This window comes from Leptodactylus fuscus, chromosome 8 (assembly GCF_031893055.1).
Source record: "Leptodactylus fuscus isolate aLepFus1 chromosome 8, aLepFus1.hap2, whole genome shotgun sequence".
NCBI classification, from domain to species: Eukaryota; Metazoa; Chordata; class Amphibia; order Anura; family Leptodactylidae; genus Leptodactylus; species Leptodactylus fuscus.
The window spans coordinates 93,169,987-93,190,773 of NC_134272.1; the positions used below are offsets into that span (position 1 = coordinate 93,169,987).

At 44.3% G+C, this 20,787-nt stretch overlaps 1 protein-coding gene across 1 annotated transcript in view; it reads right to left on the bottom strand.

The window, feature by feature from the left end:
- Window positions 1-20,787, bottom strand: part of CNTNAP5 (contactin associated protein family member 5) — a 342,838-nt gene that overhangs the window by 90,286 nt on the left and 231,765 nt on the right. The window contains exon 13 of the mRNA XM_075284694.1: window positions 10,526-10,726. Within this exon, the coding sequence (XP_075140795.1) occupies window positions 10,526-10,726 (201 nt within the window). The remainder of the gene's footprint in view (window positions 1-10,525; window positions 10,727-20,787) is intronic.

The window sequence follows — 20,787 nt, forward strand, 5'->3', positions numbered from 1 at the left end:
GATAATACACACAGTGATGTCACAGTACAGGATAATACACACAGTGATGTCACAGTACAGGATAATACACACAGTGATGTCACAGTACAGGATAATACACACAGTGATGTCACAGTACAGGGATAATACACACAGTGATGTCACAGTACAGGATAATACACACAGTGATGTCACAGTACAGAGATAATACACACAGTGATGTCACAGTACAGAGATAATACACACAGTGATGTCACAGTACAGAGATAATACACACAGTGATGTCACAGTACAGGGATAATACACACAGTGATGTCACAGTACAGAGATAATACACACAGTGATGTCACAGTACAGAGATAATACACACAGTGATGTCACAGTACAGGATAATACACACAGTGATGTCACAGTACAGAGATAATACACACAGTGATGTCACAGTACAGGGATAATACACACAGTGATGTCACAGTACAGAGATAATACACACAGTGATGTCACAGTACAGAGATAATACACACAGTGATGTCACAGTACAGAGATAATACACACAGTGATGTCACAGTACAGAGATAATACACACAGTGATGTCACAGTACAGAGATAATACACACAGTGATGTCACAGTACAGAGATAATACACACAGTGATGTCACAGTACAGAGATAATACACACAGTGATGTCACAGTACAGGATAATACACACAGTGATGTCACAGTACAGGATAATAAACACAGTGATGTCACAGTACGGGATAATACACACAGTGATGTCACAGTACAGAGATAATACACACAGTGATGTCACAGTACAGGATAATACACACAGTGATGTCACAGTACAGGATAATACACACAGTGATGTCACAGTACAGAGATAATACACACAGTGATGTCACAGTACAGGGATAATACACACAGTGATGTCACAGTACAGGATAATACACACAGTGATGTCACAGTACGGGATAATACACACAGTGATGTCACAGTACAGAGATAATACACACAGTGATGTCACAGTACAGGATAATACACACAGTGATGTCACAGTACAGGATAATACACACAGTGATGTCACAGTACAGAGATAATACACACAGTGATGTCACAGTACAGGATAATACACACAGTGATGTCACAGTACAGAGATAATACACACAGTGATGTCACAGTACAGAGATAATACACACAGTGATGTCACAGTACAGGATAATACACACAGTGATGTCACAGTACAGGATAACACACACAGTGATGTCACAGTACAGGATAATACACACAGTGATGTCACAGTACAGAGATAATACACACAGTGATGTCACAGTACAGGGATAATACACACAGTGATGTCACAGTACAGAGATAATACACACAGTGATGTCACAGTACAGGATAATACACACAGTGATGTCACAGTACAGAGATAATACACACAGTGATGTCACAGTACAGGGATAATACACACAGTGATGTCACAGTACAGGATAATACACACAGTGATGTCACAGTACAGAGATAATACACACAGTGATGTCACAGTACAGAGATAATACACACAGTGATGTCACAGTACAGGATAATACACACAGTGATGTCACAGTACAGGATAATACACACAGTGATGTCACAGTACAGAGATAATACACACAGTGATGTCACAGTACAGGGATAATACACACAGTGATGTCACAGTACAGAGATAATACACACAGTGATGTCACAGTACAGGATAATACACACAGTGATGTCACAGTACAGAGATAATACGCACAGTGATGTCACAGTACAGGATAATACACACAGTGATGTCACAGTACAGGGATAATACACACAGTGATGTCACAGTACAGGATAATACACACAGTGATGTCACAGTACAGGATAATACACACAGTGATGTCACAGTACAGAGATAATACACACAGTGATGTCACAGTACAGGGATAATACAGTGATGTCACAGTACAGAGATAATACACACTGTGATGTCACAGTACAGAGATAATACACACAGTGATGTCACAGTACAGGGATAATACACACAGTGATGTCACAGTACAGGGATAATACACACAGTGATGTCACAGTTCAGGGATAATACACACAGTGATGTCACAGTACAGGGATAATACACACAGTGATGTCACAGTACAGGATAATACACACAGTGATGTCACAGTACAGGATAATACACACAGTGATGTCACAGTTCAGGGATAATACACACAGTGATGTCACAGTACAGGGATAATACACACAGTGATGTCACAGTACAGGGATAATACACACAGTGATGTCACAGTACAGGATAATACACACAGTGATGTCACAGTACAGAGATAATACACACAGTGATGTCACCAGTACAGGATAATAGACACATTGATGTCACAGTACAGAGATAATACACACAGTGATGTCACAGTACAGGATAATACACACAGTGATGTCACAGTACAGAGATAATACACACAGTGATGTCACAGTACAGAGATAATATACACAGTGATGTCACAGTACAGAGATAATACACACAGTGATGTCACAGTACAGGATAATACACACAGTGATGTCACAGTACAGGATAATACACACAGTGATGTCACAGTACAGGATTATACACACAGTGATGTCACAGTACAGAGATAATACACACAGTGATGTCACAGTACAGGATAATACACACAGTGATGTCACAGTACAGAGATAATACGCACAGTGATGTCACAGTACAGAGATAATACACACAGTGATGTCACAGTACAGAGATAATACACACAGTGATGTCACAGTACAGAGATAATACACACAGTGATATCACAGTACAGAGATAATACACACAGTGATGTCACAGTACAGGGATAATACACACAGTGATGTCACAGTACAGGATAATACACACAGTGATGTCACAGTACAGGATAATACACACAGTGATGTCACAGTACAGGATAATACACACAGTGATGTCACAGTACAGAGATAATACACACAGTGATGTCACAGTACAGGATAATACACACAGTGATGTCACAGTGCAGGATAATACACACAGTGATGTCACAGTACAGAGATAATACACACAGTGATGTCACTGTACAGGATAATACACACAGTGATGTCACAGTACAGGATAATACACACAGTGATGTCACAGTACAGGATAATACACACAGTGATGTCACAGTACAGAGATAATACACACAGTGATGTCACAGTACAGAGATAATACACACAGTGATGTCACAGTACAGAGATAATACACACAGTGATGTCACAGTACAGGATAATACACACAGTGATGTCACAGTACAGGGATAATACACACAGTGATGTCACAGTACAGAGATAATACACACAGTGATGTCACAGTACAGGATAATACACACAGTGATGTCACAGTACAGGGATAATACATACAGTGATGTCACAGTACAGGATAATACACACAGTGATGTCACAGTACAGGGATAATACATACAGTGATGTCACAGTACAGGATAATACACACAGTGATGTCACAGTACAGGGATAATGCAGAACCTAGCCCCGCCACTGGAAATACATTCTCCTAATTACTGGGCCCAAAGAATCTGCCCCCCCCCCCCTGTTACCCCGATAGGGGCCAGTGATTCTGTATCATGGACTGTCAGACTCAATAGTGATCAGTTGTATAGTCGGCATCTGAGAGACCTGTGTAAATACTATAGGGATACAGAGGTAACCGTCACACCCGGGTCCTGGTGACTGTAGCGACCCCAAATTATCAGTAGCACATGTAAAGTAGGACCCTGGTACAGAATGAGTGTTGGCCCCTCAGTGGTGTCTGATTTTTGCATCGCTGTCCTCGCCTTACTGCTGCATTTTTTTATTTTTATTTATTTATTTTTTTTAAATCCCTCATTATGTAACTCCATAATATAACAATTGCATCAGGTTTTATATGGTAACCACAGCTCGGGGAGACTCCATCACCTCTGCCCAAACCTTATAGCAAAGAATGAGAACCAAACACCAGAATAATAATCCGGCCAGAAATGTAACGTAAAGCCTTGTAAATGATGTCCCCGTGTACAGAAGAATTCACACTCAGCTCTGCTGGATCCCGGCCGTACAAGCTTACCAGCAGTGGGATTTATTATGTTCCTCTACCGGGGGACGCTGAAGCTTTCGTCGCCTTATGAGAATTAACCAGAAGTTATTTTTGGCAGAAAACGTTCGTGAAACAATATTAACTGTCAATCTCAGCGCAAGTCCCGGAAATAAACCCTCAATCGTCATCTGTCAGGAAAACCTGGGCTCAGAATAGTCACAGGCAATTATACATAGTGAGTGAGGCTCCGAAACATGGAGCTAATGGGGGGGACGAACGACAGCAGCTCCCACTAGGACAGAACCCAACAATGGAGCCTGATCCGACACGAAATATTAGTACAGTCACTGTGTACATACATTACTTATCCTGTATTATACTCAGAGCTGCGCTCACTATTCTGCTGGTACAGTCACTGTGTACATACATTACATTACTTATCCTGTATTATACTCCAGAGCTGCGCTCACTATTCTGCTGGTACAGTCACTGTGTACATACATTACATTACTTATCCTGTATTATACTCCAGAGCTGCGCTCACTATTCTGCTGGTACAGTCACTGTGTACATACATTACATTACTTATCCTGTATTATACTCCAGAGCTGCGCTCACTATTCTGCTGGTGCAGTCACTGTATACATACATTACATTACTTATCCTGTATTATACTCCAGAGCTGCGCTCACTATTCTGCTGGTACAGTCACTGTGTACATACATTACATTACTTATCCTGTATTATACTCCAGAGCTGTGCTCACTATTCTGCTGGTACAGTCACTGTGTACATACATTACATTACTTATCCTGTATTATACTCCAGAGCTGCGCTCACTATTCTGCTGGTACAGTCACTGTGTACATACATTACATTACTTATCCTGTATTATACTCCAGAGCTGCGCTCACTATTCTGCTGGTACAGTCACTGTGTACATACATTACATTACTTATCCTGTATTATACTCCAGAGCTGCGCTCACTATTCTGCTGGTACAGTCACTGTGTACATACATTACATTACTTATCCTGTATTATACTCCAGAGCTGCGCTCACTATTCTGCTGGTACAGTCACTGTGTACATATATTACATTACTTGTCCTGTATTATACTCCAGAGCTGCGCTCACGATTCTGCTGGTGCAGTCACTGTGCACATACATTACATTACTTATCCTGTACTGATGCTGAGTTATTATACTCCAGAGCTGCACTCACACAGTGACTTTACTAGCAGAATAGTGAGCGCAGCTCTGGAGTATAATACAGGATAAGTAATGTAATGTATGTACACAGTGACTGCACCAGCAGAATAGTGAGCGCAGCTCTGGGGTATAATACAGGATAAGTAATGTAATGTATGTACACAGTGACTGCACCAGCAGAATAGTGAGCGCAGCTCTGGAGTATAATACAGGATAAGTAATGTAATGTATGTACACAGTGACTGTACCAGCAGAATAGTGAGCGCAGCTCTGGAGTATAATACAGGATAAGTAATGTAATGTATGTACGCAGTGACTGTACCAGCAGAATAGTGAGCGCAGCTCTGGAGTATAATACAGGATAAATAATGTAATGTATGTACGCAGTGACTGTACCAGCAGAATAGTGAGCGCAGCTCTGGAGTATAATACAGGATAAGTAATGTAATGTATGTACACAGTGACTGTACCAGCAGAATAGTGAGTGCAGCTCTGGAGTATAATACAGGATAAGTAATGTAATGTATGTACACAGTGACTGTACCAGCAGAATAGTGAGCGCAGCTCTGGAGTACAATACAGGATATGTAATGTAATGTATGTACACAGTGACTGCACCATCAGAATAGTGAGCGCAGCTCTGGAGTATAATACAGGATAAGTAATGTATGTACACAGTGACTGTACCAGCAGAATAGTGAGCACAGCTCTGGAGTATAATACAGGATAAGTAATGTAATGTATGTACACAGTGACTGCACCAGCAGAATAGTGAGCGCAGCTCTGGAGTATAATACAGGATAAGTAATGTAATGTATGTACACAGTGACTGTACCAGCAGAATAGTGAGCGCAGCTCTGGAGTATAATACAGGATAAGTAATGTAATGTATGTACACAGTGACTGCACCAGCAGAATAGTGAGCGCAGCTCTGGAGTATAATACAGGATGTAACTCAATGTAGATTACCATATGTGAATCAGTATAATTGTGACATCCTGTTGGTTCCTGCAGTACATGAGCCCCCGGACGAGCAGCACTAGTGGTTGTGACGACCGCTCCGTTACGTTGCCAGCCTCTTCCCACTGCCTCGGTATAGTCTATAGATCTGCATTGTTATGTCGAGTTCCATTCACTTCTACTTTCCATTATCCAGACAGGTTAAGAGTCAGTTTTCACTTTAGTTCTGACATTATATTCATGAACCAATGAATGAATAAAACTAAAAATATCAGGCAGAATTCTAGCACAATTCGGAATAGGACGCAACGAGAATGAATTGGCTTCTAGTTCTGACAATGGTGAGGAAGAACAATAAGTGACAGGATGAAGGAAGAAGCAGAAACCAGAAACATTCGAGGACACAATAAAATACCGACATACAATGTAACAATGTGCACAATGCTGAATATTCACCATGACATTACAAGATGTGCCCGTATGTGCATGAGGAGGACGCCGGGCGCTATTGTACCACCAATAATGTGTGAATTTCATCTCAGGGCTTCTGTGTTTTGTTTTTTTGTTAAAAAGTGAATGAATACAATGTAGCCATGACAGTTCCATTTGGCACAATAATCTCTCCTCTCCTGGGCATGAACACATCCTGCAGATCTCATACCTTCATGTTATAGGAGTCGTCAGGACTATGATATCGCTTACTGCGGCCTCTTCACTACTTATCAAGTATAGCGCCCTACATTGTATTGTGGCTGTGATTGGTATTGCAGCTCAGCCCCATTCATTTAAAGGGGACTGAGCTTCAGCACAGCCCTCGTGACCAATGGACTTGGCATCACTAGCCTGGGAAGAGGAAGTGGAGCTCATTATTATACTCCTGGAATAACCCTTTAATGCCCACCCTCCACAATTCTGCACCATGTATTATATATTATAGCGGTTAGTGCCTGTATAGATACAGATTACATACTAAATATCCGTGCTACCTGCAGCCACCACAAGGGGAGCTCCTGAACTTACTGCATCCCCCATTATAATAAATATTCAATGTACAAGCCGGCTGTGCCTGGTAGTGGAGTTCAGTTCTGTTCACTTGAATGGGCTTCACCTGTAATATCCAGACTCGACCCATGGATAAAAGAGGCGCTGTTTAGCCTCACTGTGCATGGACTGATGACTCACATCCCCATGTCAAAAGCCGCCCGCCGCGACCATCGCTGTCGCGGCTTAACCCTCTGCTGTCGGCTCAAATGAATGAGCCGACATAGGAGGGAGCTGCCGGGGGCGGAAGCCGCACGAATGAGCCTGCGCGGCTTCCTCCTGAAGAAAGGACATGTCCTTTCTTTTCTCCGCTAGCAGCAGCTCGCCGCTAGCGGAGAACCGAAGCCCGGCGGGCTCCATAGACCACCATTATAAGGGGAGGTTTTGGACGCGAAATCCGCTGTCAAAAACCTCCCCTTATACTCACGTGTGAACTAGCCCTTACTCTCATGGCTTCACCGTCATCCATGCATGTGCTTATAAAGTTACTTGCTTGCCTCATGTTTTCAGGTTGGCTCTCAATTCTCCTGTCATTTCACTCTCTAGTACTGTCTTATGTACCATAGCTTGCCTTCATCAGCTTACTAACGTTATATCATGATCTGTCTTGTGGACTGTCTCTGCTTCTTACTCCCCCCTCCCCCTCCTCCTTCCTTTATTTCATTTGCTTATCTTATCTATATTCTGACTCTTTCTCTCTCTTGCTATGTCATGTGTTCTCTTCATCCCCCCCCCCCCCCCTTCTCTTTGTATATGATGTTTTGCACTTGCTGGAGTTTTATGAGCTATGTTATATATATATATATATATATATATATATATATATATATATATATATATATATATATATATATATATATATTACATTATACTGTGGCCCTATTTGACTCTCTGATAGTGCTGAAGCTTGACCTTAGTTTTGCTTTCTTGTGACATGCACATCTAAGCGTCTTCCAGATGTTACCTATACCATATGTTCCACCTTTGCCCCCCTCCACTACCTTACAGATGTCTATCTACTCCTGTTGCTCTTTTCCTCACCTCTCTTCTGACCTGTCATAAGCCCCCTCACCCTGCTTGTAATTGTATATGGCATATATCTCCCTGTCATGCTACCCTGTATTACACTGGTTTGGCTTAAACTGAGATTAGGGGCTTCATCTTTCCGGGATGACAGCAGATTTCTTGCAGGACTTTGCACTAGCATTGACCCCCCCCCCCCCCCCTCCCTCCTTCCTCGCAAGTCCCTGCATTAGTTTGTGTTTATAATATCTCCTCTCCCCTCACATACCCCCACCTCACTATGTGCTATCAGTCTGTAAGGACCCCTGTGTCCCCCCCCCCCCGTCCCCCCCCCCCCGTCCCCCCCCCCCCCCCCCCCCCCCGGCTATCTATCTGACTGCCGGAATGATGCATCCTCCTATGTGCTGTCCTCATACACAGATCTTCAGTCCTGTTCTCCACTTCCCCTTACTTGCTCAAACCTTGGCCACTGTCACTTGTGACTTATAAGTTGCTGTTATTCTTGTTTCAACCTGCTGTTCTCATTTAGTTAGTTAGGTTTTTTGTATTCCAATGCTTTCTCCTTTTTCAGGTTGTTATTCACTGTCTTATTTGTAAAAGCTTTTTCAAGCTATACATACTTGTAGGCATTGACCATTTCTTTTTTCGCACAATGTCTTTACATTTCTTTCTCCTGGCAACCAATAGACACGCACTGATTAGGATTTTCTCCACTCTCGTTCAATTGTCATACCTGAGTCGGTAGCTCTTTTGCTGACTCAGTTAAGACAGCCCTTTGGGCTTGAACAATCTACCTGACAGTTGCTCTGTTGAGTATACTTCGCTCTTTGCTCCTCAAGACCAATTTTTGACCCGAAGCCTATCCCCATCTTCATTCTCCTCTCCCCCTCCTATCCATACTTACTCTTTCTCCTTCCTTCCTTTCCTCTCTCCCCCCCCCCCCCCCCCGTTTCTTCATTCCGCCCATATTATAGTTGTGGGCCTTATCTATGTTGGCTTCTCAAAGCATATCTGTGTGTTATATTTGCTGTAAAAATGAAAAAATTCTAATAAAACAGTTTGAATTAAAAAAAGAGGCGCTGTTTTACATTTACAATATAGTCAGTCTGCATTGTGCATGGAAGTGCGTCCAAACCCATTACCTGGCAGTTCTCTACGTTGCAGGGAAAGACTTCATCAGCATTGTTACCCCTTCATTTTCAGTATTGGGGGTCCTAGAGGTCCTCACTGGTGATGGGTGACCTTGCAAGATTCATTTGCAAATATTCTAAAGGTTCGGCAGGTAAGTTCATTGGACCGCATGACAAAGATGACAAGTTGATTATTATACTCTCGGCCCTCATCGTTGCTCTCTTCCTCCAGCATTCCAGTTTTCTTCCCAGATCATCCACCATGTCTTCCGACCCTCAGGTCACTGCTGAATCCTGTCCTTGGGCCTCAGCAGTCATGTGGGGAGGTTAATATCAATGTCCCCATAGGTGAGCACTAAGGACAAACCCCGGGTCTTAGCGTTGACCTTGGGGCCGATGATGTTGACTCCGCTACATGATCACTCAAGCCAGTGACAGGACTCAGCAGTGACCTGAGCGCCCGGAGACATGGTGGGTGATATGAGAAGAACCTCAGAGGATTCTGCAGCAGAGAAATGTCAGCAAATGTTTTTTTTATTTTATTTTTGCACATTTTTCTCTGTATTATTTCACTATGGGTCCTGATGAGACTGCAGAGTATAATAATCAACCTTGGTGGAAATGTGCTCTGCAAACCCTCAGAAGTGGAGAGCGGCCTTGGTGGCAAGCAGTTCACCCGTCTTTAGTTCAGGCGACATTTAGGGGTGAAAGTGAAGCCCCAGCAGGACAGGACACCCCCGAAGCTCAGCTAATCTGCATAAGAATAAAATCCGGATTTTCATGAAAATGGAGCCCACAATGCAGAACAAGAAAGATATCTGTGGAAAGTGTAGAATCCGCCCTACAAGGTCCTGCCATTGTTCCTGCTGACAGACTCCCTTTAAGGATCCTACAATGAAATGTTCTACATCCTTTGTGCATTTAACCCTCACTATGTTCAGGATCTCAGTTCGTGGTTATTAACCCTTCCTAGTCCCATTTCTGAATCTTTTCCATGCGGTCGGATACAGTATACGGTATCGCAGCTGTCGACACTCCCAGGTCTTACACAAAGGATAATAATAAGAAGGTGTTTTACTTACTCGGAGAATTAAGCAATCGGGAATGTTTACAGTAATAAGCCACTTCCTGCTCGCAGTACTCGGCATTGTTGATCAGGGCTTCCAGCTGATCGGCTCCGGCGCTGTAGTTAAATGACATAGAATACGCTCTCCCAGAAAATGATGCGAGCACAGGTGTTACCTCCGTGATGTTGTGCTGAACAATCGTCCACATTTTCTCCTCTGTTGGAAACATTTAATTACAAATCCACATGATGTTATCTGCGGTATACAATATATCCATGCAAACAAGCAAAGAGAAGAGCGGGGGAGGGGCAATGAAAAGCACCCCCTTATCTACCTGGCTCGGTTTAGGCTACAGGGGGACTCGTAAGGTTGCAAATACTGCGCTGTCATTCACACCCAATGTAAGGAAATTCAGTAACAAAGAAATCCAGACAAGTGTCAGGTCACAGTTATGGCAAAATGTACTATAACCCCGCACAAAATCTCATCTAATACAACATGTGCATGTTACCCTATCCCAAATCCCCTCCCTTAAATCCTAAATGTAAGTAACATACAATAAGGAATCAGATATATAATATACAGGCAGTACAGTATATATACACATTGTACAATGAACATTCTCACAGATTCATATTTCAACTTCTTGTACAAAGATCTACAGAATAGAAGACAAGTTACAAGTCTGATACTATGTCAGTTTTTGCTTCTGCGGCGTGTGTACAGAATTTTACCCTCATTACTTGCATATTCTGTCCTGTCTTGAAGATTTGGTCTATTGTTACAATTGTATCCAGTCTAGACAATCCTCTATCATAAACATGGTGGACTCCAGACTGATACATGTTACCTGCTCTGATACATTGTAACACTGTATGGAGACATAAAGAGATTTCCGTGATGTGCACAGAACTGTCTAGACTGGATACAATTGTAACGAACCCTCAGAAACTCTGAAAACAGTGAAATCTTGTGTAAAGAAAGTTTAATAAAAAGTTGCAGAACTCTTTATTGTACGATGATCAATCTTTATTTAAATAGCCCTGGAACGACCATATAAATGAGGTTGTCGCCTCCTCATCACCGCCATTACGTCCTCAGTGCTGAATCGGCTGCACACAATGATGAAAAACCGATTCTGTCCTCTGTTCTAAATATACAGCCACATCCTCAGATGTGCACACACTGCAGCATGAGATGAAGCTTCAAACACCCGGCCGGTGTGCCTCACATTGGGTTGTGGTTTTAAGTTTGTGACCCCTATCCTCAATGTGTGCGCCTCTCAGGGGACTGTTCACACTGCTCCCCCACAATCTTCAAAGGACTGTTCCTTTATCATTAAAGGTGCAGCAACATTAATTCTGCTGCTTTCCCGCTCAGGTTATTGTGTTATTTGATCTCTGTATGAAAGGAAATTGCAGAATCCCGAATCTTCTCTTTTATCTAAGAGAAGCCAAAAATGAGCTATATACAGAATACAGCGTGTATATACAAGAGAGTGACCCCTCCCCCATGGATTAGGCTTTGTTGGTGCTGTTAGAGTTAATATTAAAGGTGACAGTCCAGGGATTGGGTCACTGAATATCACAAGTTCTGAAAGTTTCTGAAAGATTTGGTGCTCGGATTTCTCAACATTTGCAAGATCTCTGCTGGCTGTCAGTGAATGGAAATCACTTATATCATAGATGTCCAGCAGACTGAATATGTCTCACAGCTGGGGTTTGTTACATTGTATAAGTATATAAGTAAAAGCAATCATTTGGCAATATGAACATTTTACAGTAAGGTTAATAATGCCAAATGAAGAAAACAGGAAGAATAAGAACCGAGACCGGACTATAAGATATGCTAAAGAGGCACAAAGGCCTGGGCTTCCTGCTGTCTGTTGTATTCCTGTACTATGATATCATCATTTGTTTTGTGTTTTTTGTGTTTTGGAGGTGTCCTCTATGAGGGTACAGTGTGTATTATCCTGTACTGTGACATCACTGTGTGTATTATCCTGTACTGTGACATCACTGTGTGTATTATCTCTGTACTGTGATATCACTGTGTGTATTATCCTGTACTGTGACATCACTGTGTGTATTATCCTGTACTGTGACATCACTGTGTGTATCATCCTGTACTGTGACATCACTGTGTGTATTATCTCTGTACTGTGATATCACTGTGTGTATTATCTCTGTACTGTGACATCACTGTGTGTATCATCCTGTACTGTGACATCACTGTGTGTATTATCTCTGTACTGTGATATCACTGTGTGTATTATCCCTGTACTGTGACATCACTGTGTTTATTATCTCTGTACTGTGACATCACTGTGTGTATTATCTCTGTACTGTGACATCACTGTGTGTATTATCTCTGTACTGTGACATCACTGTGTGTATTATCCTGTACTGTGACATCACTGTGTGTATTATCCCTGTACTGTGACATCACTGTGTGTATTATCCTGTACTGTGACATCACTCTGTGTATTATCCTGTACTGTGACATCACTGTGTGTATTATCCCTGTACTGTGACATCACTGTGTGTATTATCCTGTACTGTGACATCACTGTGTGTATTATCCTGTACTGTGACATCACTGTGTGTATTATCCTGTACTGTGACATCACTGTGTGTATTATCTCTGTACTGTGACATCACTGTGTGTATTATCCTGTACTGTGACATCACTGTGTGTATTATCCTGTACTGTGACATCACTGTGTGTATTATCTCTGTACTGTGATATCACTGTGTGTATTATCCTGTACTGTGACATCACTGTGTGTATTATCCTGTACTGTGACATCACTGTGTGTATTATCTCTGTACTGTGACATCACTGTGTGTATTATCCTGTACTGTGACATCACTGTGTGTATTATCCTGTACTGTGACATCACTGTGTGTATTATCTCTGTACTGTGACATCTCTGTGTGTATTATCTCTGTACTGTGACATCACTGTGTGTATTATCCTGTACTGTGACATCACTGTGTGTATTATCTCTGTACTGTGACATCACTGTGTTTATTATCCTGTACTGTGACATCACTGTGTGTATTATCTCTGTACTGTGACATCACTGTGTTTATTATCCTGTACTGTGACATCACTGTGTGTATTATCCTGTACTGTGACATCGCTGTGTGTATTATCCCTGTACTGTGACATCGCTGTGTGTATTATCCCTGTACTATGACATCGCTGTGTTTATTATCCTGTACTGTGACATCACTGTGTGTATTATCCTGTACTGTGACATCGCTGTGTGTATTATCTCTGTACTGTGACATCACTGTGTGTATTATCCTGTACTGTGACATCACTGTGTGTATTATCCCTGTACTGTGACATCACTGTGTGTATTATCCCTGTACTGTGACATCACTGTGTGTATTATCCTGTACTGTGACATCACTGTGTGTATTATCCTGTACTGTGACATCACTGTGTGTATTATCCCTGTACTGTGACATCACTGTGTGTATTATCCTGTACTGTGACATCACTGTGTGTATTATCCCTGTACTGTGACATCACTGTGTGTATTATCTCTGTACTGTGACATCACTGTGTGTATTATCCCTGTACTGTGACATCACTGTGTGTATTATCCCTGTACTGTGACATCACTGTGTGTATTATCCTGTGCTGTGACATCACTGTGTGTATTATCTCTGTACTGTGACATCACTGTGTGTATTATCTCTGTGCTGTGACATCACTGTGTGTATTATCTCTGTACTGTGACATCACTGTGTGTATTATCCTGTACTGTGACATCACTGTGTGTATTATCCTGTACTGTGACATCACTGTGTGTATTATCCTGTACTGTGACATCACTGTGTGTATTATCCTGTACTGTGACATCACTGTGTGTATCATCCTGTACTGTGACATCACTGTGTGTATTATCTCTGTACTGTGACATCACTGTGTGTATTATCTCTGTACTGTGACATCACTGTGTGTATTATCTCTGTACTGTGACATCACTGTGTGTATTATCTCTGTACTGTGACATCACTGTGTGTATTATCTCTGTACTGTGACATCACTGTGTGTATTATCTCTGTACTGTGACATCACTGTGTGTATTATCTCTGTACTGTGACATCACTGTGTGTATTATCTCTGTACTGTGACATCACTGTGTGTATTATCCCTGTACTGTGACATCACTGTGTGTATTATCCCTGTACTGTGACATCACTGTGTGTATTATCCTGTACTGTGACATCACTGTGTGTATTATCTCTGTACTGTGACATCACTGTGTGTATTATCTCTGTACTGTGACATCACTGTGTGTATTATCTCTGTACTGTGACATCACTGTGTGTATTATCCTGTACTGTGACATCACTGTGTGTATTATCTCTGTACTGTGACATCACTGTGTGTATTATCTCTGTACTGTGACATCACTGTGTGTATTATCCCTGTACTGTGACATCACTGTGTGTATTATCCCTGTACTGTGACATCACTGTGTGTATTATCCTGTACTGTGACATCACTGTGTGTATTATCTCTGTACTGTGACATCACTGTGTGTATTATCTCTGTACTGTGACATCACTGTGTGTATTATCCTGTACTGTGACATCACTGTGTGTATTATCTCTGTACTGTGACATCACTGTGTGTATTATCCTGTACTGTGACATCACTGTGTGTATTATCCCTGTACTGTGACATCACTGTGTGTATTATCCTGTACTGTGACATCACTGTGTGTATTATCTCTGTACTGTGACATCACTGTGTGTATTATCTCTGTACTGCAGCTCCGCTCCTCCCCGGTCAGTTGTGTACCCGTCGCCCTCTGTCCGTCTCCCCTTTGTACATTAGAGTCTTCAGCCCAACAATTAATGGAGTCAGCGTGGCAGAAAATGAGAAGCTACATTGGAGCGCTGCTGGATTTATAGGATGTATAACGCGGGATCACCTTCCTCCGCTCATTATCCCCCTCACTTTAATATCATTTGCTGCCATTAAGCCGCAGCGATATTATTATTTTATCGCCCTTCACCGGGTGCGACTCCAGGAAGGGAAAACAGAGCGGGCGCAGTAAATACTGGAGGGTTCACGGCGCTGTCCATCCATGCAGAGTTATATTCATCTTCAGAAGAATATCTTTAAGAGCGGCTTAAACTGCTGCCTAATGCAAAGGTGACGGCGCTTTAATTCCTGGCTAATGCTACAACTTTATGGCGCCGCCGTCGGGTTTCATTGTCCAATTTAGCCAAAGATGTTGTCTGGAGTCAGTCCCGGGAGACAGGTTTACAGCCACGAGTCCGGCGAAAGCGACTAATCCCCTCTCAGGATATGACATTTATCATTCCCGTAACTGGGAGTAACCTTGCTGTGCGGCCTGTTCACACCATGCAGTAATGCAGTATGGCAATAATACCTGTCACATCCACAGTAACAAGTGGCGCTATATACACACGGGCTTGGATTCTGCAGCGCAGGGCACAGTTTGTAAATCTGACGCATATTTGTAACATCGTAGACAACGCCGGGGCAAGGACAATGCTGGAAAATGTGCAAGGAGCAAAGAAGAGTGGGAGCCCTGGGGTCTATTCACACTCAGATTTGTTGTGACTGTTCTGTTCCTCTAAATGGGGCTTGTAGACCGTCATGAGAGCGCCGTCAAAACAACCCCTTACAGATAAATGGGACCGATTTTAAGGCACAGAAATTTCTGCAACAAATCTGCTGAGGGTGAACAGAATCTTCGGCTGCCGCTACATAGTAACTCAGTGACTGCAAATATGGCGGTGTCATTAACCAATTGTTGTCTGCCCATTGACTATATAGGCATACCTCACAACAGAAAGAGGGACAAAATGTGCGCCGCAACAAATTTAGCCCCACCCACTTTTATGTTGACCCCGCCCATTCTCATTCATTTTTCATTTCCCTCTACACAGTATAATCCTCCTACACTTACCCATACATTATAGTATCATACCTCCCAACCGGCCCCACGGCCCCATTTCCGCGGGACAGTCACGATTTGGGTGACATGTCCCGCGGTCCCGGTTGGAGGGAGGTATGTCCCGATTTCAACTCAGATCTGCGTCCAGAGGACGCAGATCTGAGTTGAACACATATGCGGCTGAAGGAAGGAGCTGACACAGGTCAGCTCCTCGCTTCGCCGCTGCCCGCCTCTCTCCCTGACACATGCGGCTGAAGCTGCTCGCGCGCTCGCTTCGCCGCTGCGTCTCTCTCTCGCTTCGCCGCTGCGTCTCTCTCTCGCTGACACATGCGGCTGAAGCGAGGAGCTGACCTGTGTCAGCTCCTCGCTTCGCTGCTGCCGCCGGCTCCTGGCTTGTAGACACGATGTACAAGCTAGGAGCCGGCGGCAGCGGCGAAGCGAGGAGCTGACACAGGTCAGCTCCTCGCTTCAGCCGCATGTGTCAGCGAGAGAGAGACGCAGCGGCGAAGTGAGCACGCGAGCAGCTTCAGCCGCATGTGTCAGGGAGAGAGGAGGGAAGCGGCGAAGCGAGGAGAAGGTAAGTTTAATGTGGAGGTGGAACGTGAAACTGGGGGCAGATGAAGGAGAGGACGGCATGACACTGGGGGCAGAGATGGAGAGGACATGAATCTGGGGGCAGAGATGGGGGACATGAATCTGGGGGCAGAGATGGAGGGACAGGAATCTGGGGGCAGAGATGTGGGGACATGAATCTGAGGGCAGAAATGGGGGACATGAATCTGGGGGCAGAGATTTGGGGACATGAATCTGGGGGCAGAGATTTGGGGACATGAATCTGGGGGCAGATATGGAGGGACATGAATCTGGGGGCAGAGATGGAGTGGACATGAAACTGGGGGCAGAGATGTGGGGACATGAATCTGGGGGCAGAGATGGAGGGACATGAATCTGGGGGCAGAGATGGAGTGGACATGAAACTGGGGGCAGAGATGGGGGACATGAGTCTGGGGGCAGAGATGGAGAGGACATGAATCTGAGGGCAGAGATGGGGGACATGAATCTGGGGGTAGAGATGGGGGACATGAATCTGGGGGCAGAGGTGTGGGACATGAATCTGGGGGCAGAGATTGGGTGGACATGAAACTGGGGGCAGAGATGTGGAGACATGAATCTGGGGGCAGATATGGAGGGACATGAATCTGGGGGCAGAGATGGAGTGGACATGAAACTGGGGGCAGAGATGGAGGGACATGAATCTGGGGGCAGAGGTGTGGGACATGAATCTGGGGGCAGAGATGGAGTGGACATGAAACTGGGGGCAGAGATGGAGAGGACATGGATCTGGGGGCAGAGATGTGGGGACATGAATCTGGGGGCAGAGGTGTGGGACATGAATCTGGGGGCAGAGATGGAGTGGACATGAAACTGGGGGCAGAGATGGAGAGGACATGAATCTGGGGGCAGAGATGGAGGGACATGAATCTGGGGGCAGAGATGGAGGGACATGAATCTGGGGGCAGAGGTGGAGGGACATGAATCTGGGAGCAGAGATGTGGGGACATGAATCTGGGGGCAGAGATGGGGGACATGAATCTGGGGGCAGAGATGGAGAGGACATGAATCTGGGGGCAGAGATGGAGGGACATGAATCTGGGGGCAGAGATGGAGGGACATGAATCTGGGGGCAGAGGTGGAGGGACATGAATCTGGGGGCAGAGATGGGGGACATGAATCTGGGGGCAGAGATGGGGGGACATGAATCTGGGGGCAGAGATGGAGGGACATGAATCTGGGGGCAGAGATGGAGAGGACATGAATCTGGGGGCAGAGATGGAGGGACATGAATCTGGGGGCAGAGATGGAAGAGGGACATGAAACTGGGGGAAGATGAAGGGTGTATATGAAACTGGGGGAGAGATAGAGGGGGGACATATAATTTACGGGTGACTGTAGGAGGATTATACTGTGTGCGGGCACATGAAAAATTAACGAGTGGGCGGAGTCAACAAAAAAGTGGGCGGGGCCAAATTTGCCGCGGCGCGCTACGCGCGCCGCACATTTTATCCCTCTTTCAGTTCTTCAAAAGTTGGGAGGTATGTAGTATGTCTCCACATTGTAATGTCCCCCTCCAACTGCCCCACAGTATTACGTCCTTCTCCTGGTGCCCCAGTTTAAACATGAAACCGGATCAGCTGGAGGGGGACATTAGCAATAGGGGTAGTTGGAGGGGGCAATAAATAAATGGCAGATGAAGTGGGACATTAAATGGTGGGCAACTAGAAGCAGACATTAAACTGTAGGGGTAGCTGGAGGGTGACATTAAACTGGGGGCAACTAGAGGCAGACAGGACCCTCTCATGGTTTATTGTCCTCTCCAGTTGTCCCCCAGTTTAAGTGCCCCCTTTATCTGCTCCATTTCATGCCCCCCCTCCATCTCTGCACTCAGTATAATGACACACACACACACTCTCTCTCTCACTCCATCCTGCATCTCACAACTCCCTCCCTTCTCAGTACCTTATAGGGATCTCTTCTCCCTTCACTGCACAGAATACTGACACGCCCACCTAGTCACGTGACAGTGAGATGTCACACAAAGTCCTTGAACCATAGTGAAGCGTTCCTTCGATCACCGCAGCCTCTTATCTGTTATAAGAGCAGGCGGTGATCGGAGGAATGATTGATCAGTAAATCATTAAAAGGACATAGCGGGACATGTAGGGAGCTGAGCGGGACCGCGGGACAGGGGTAGGAAAGCGTGAGTGTCCCGCGGAAATCGGGACGGTTGGGCGGTATGTATATGATTGGGCAACAGCTAGTTAACTCTGTAAGGATGTGCCTGTGTGTTCTTGCAGAGTTAGCAGTTGCAGGCAGCCAGCAGCTAGTGACAATCCCCCGGCAAGAAGGCAGGGATGGTTACCAATTTTTACCATCCCTGCCTTCCCGATTATTGCATACATAGCACTCTATAAGCTCTGTGCCTACTGCTATAGGAGCCGCCATCATGCAACTTCTTCCTGGCCCAGTGGTCATGTGACCTGCTAAGAGACTAGAACTGCGTGAGCTGCTGGGTCCTAGAGGAATCAGATCGGATATACAATTCAGATTCGGTTAGGATGTGATCTGATGGATTTATTATAACTGTCGTGTCACGGCCATGGCTTGTCACAACGCAACCACATTCCACCACATGTCTTACGATAAAGGCAATTGTGTTGCAACCAATATCACTATGTAGCCCTTACTTAACCCTTAAGTACTATGACGGTGTCTGTCATACTGATGTGCATGATAGTGGTGCATGATAGACACCGTGATAGAACGTGAGGGTTCATGGAGCTTGGCCGCTCTAACTCTCCAATGGATTGAAGGGGCCATGAACCAAGGACATATTGGCCCATGGCACTGGGATATGTAGAGAAGGTCCAGAGGGCGGTGGAGGTTGTCTATCTACTGATTTACAGTTAAAGTTGGGGTAGAAGAGATACAATTGGCTTCTATGGTTAGTCTTTGGCTAGTAAATGGATAAATAGAAGGACAAGTTCCATGATAAAGGTTATAACTCTGTAATTCTTTCGATCTCCTACATGGAATGGATGAATCAATGGCGGTCGGTTCACGTCCAGGTGACAGATTGATAATATAAGGTATATACTCTCTCTCTATAAGTCTCCTTCTCTCTCGGTAGTTGTAGGTGTTACATTGTAACCTTGTGTTTGATGTTCTAATATCTAATGGACAATTCTCTATTTCCCAGGTCTGTGTCTCAGGTTTGCGGCTGAAATCTGCAGAATGTAGCGACTGATTAATATTCCGCTCATTACGCCCTCTCTGTACTCACATCTCATGTAAATGACGCCGTCTCCGGATCCAGAGAAATTCCATTAGTTCTATTGTTTCTGACCCTTAGACATTAGATTTCCAGCACTGCAGCTACACAGGTAATTAGCGGGAGTTAATGACAAATACGGGGGAGGGGATCACGTCAGTCCACAGGTAAATGTAACATGGGATTGTCTTCATCAATCATGAAGTTCTACAACAAAGTTAACTTCTAAGACGTGGAGTGGAGGAAGCTGAAGACATTGTGGATGCTGAGCCTGAAGTGTTTCTCTAGAAGTCATTTCCATCATGGAGGTGGTCGAGTTACTTTGTATCAGTGATGTTCTCACAATCTGTCCTAAGGATTCATGTATCATGGTGAATTGTGTAGCAGCCATTGTGGGGCCGACAACTAACCCCATTACCTCAGATATGGGTACGAGAAAGGGGTGTAAAAACCAGAAATAGCCCCATCCCCGTGCTGTAGGCATCATCCCTTTCC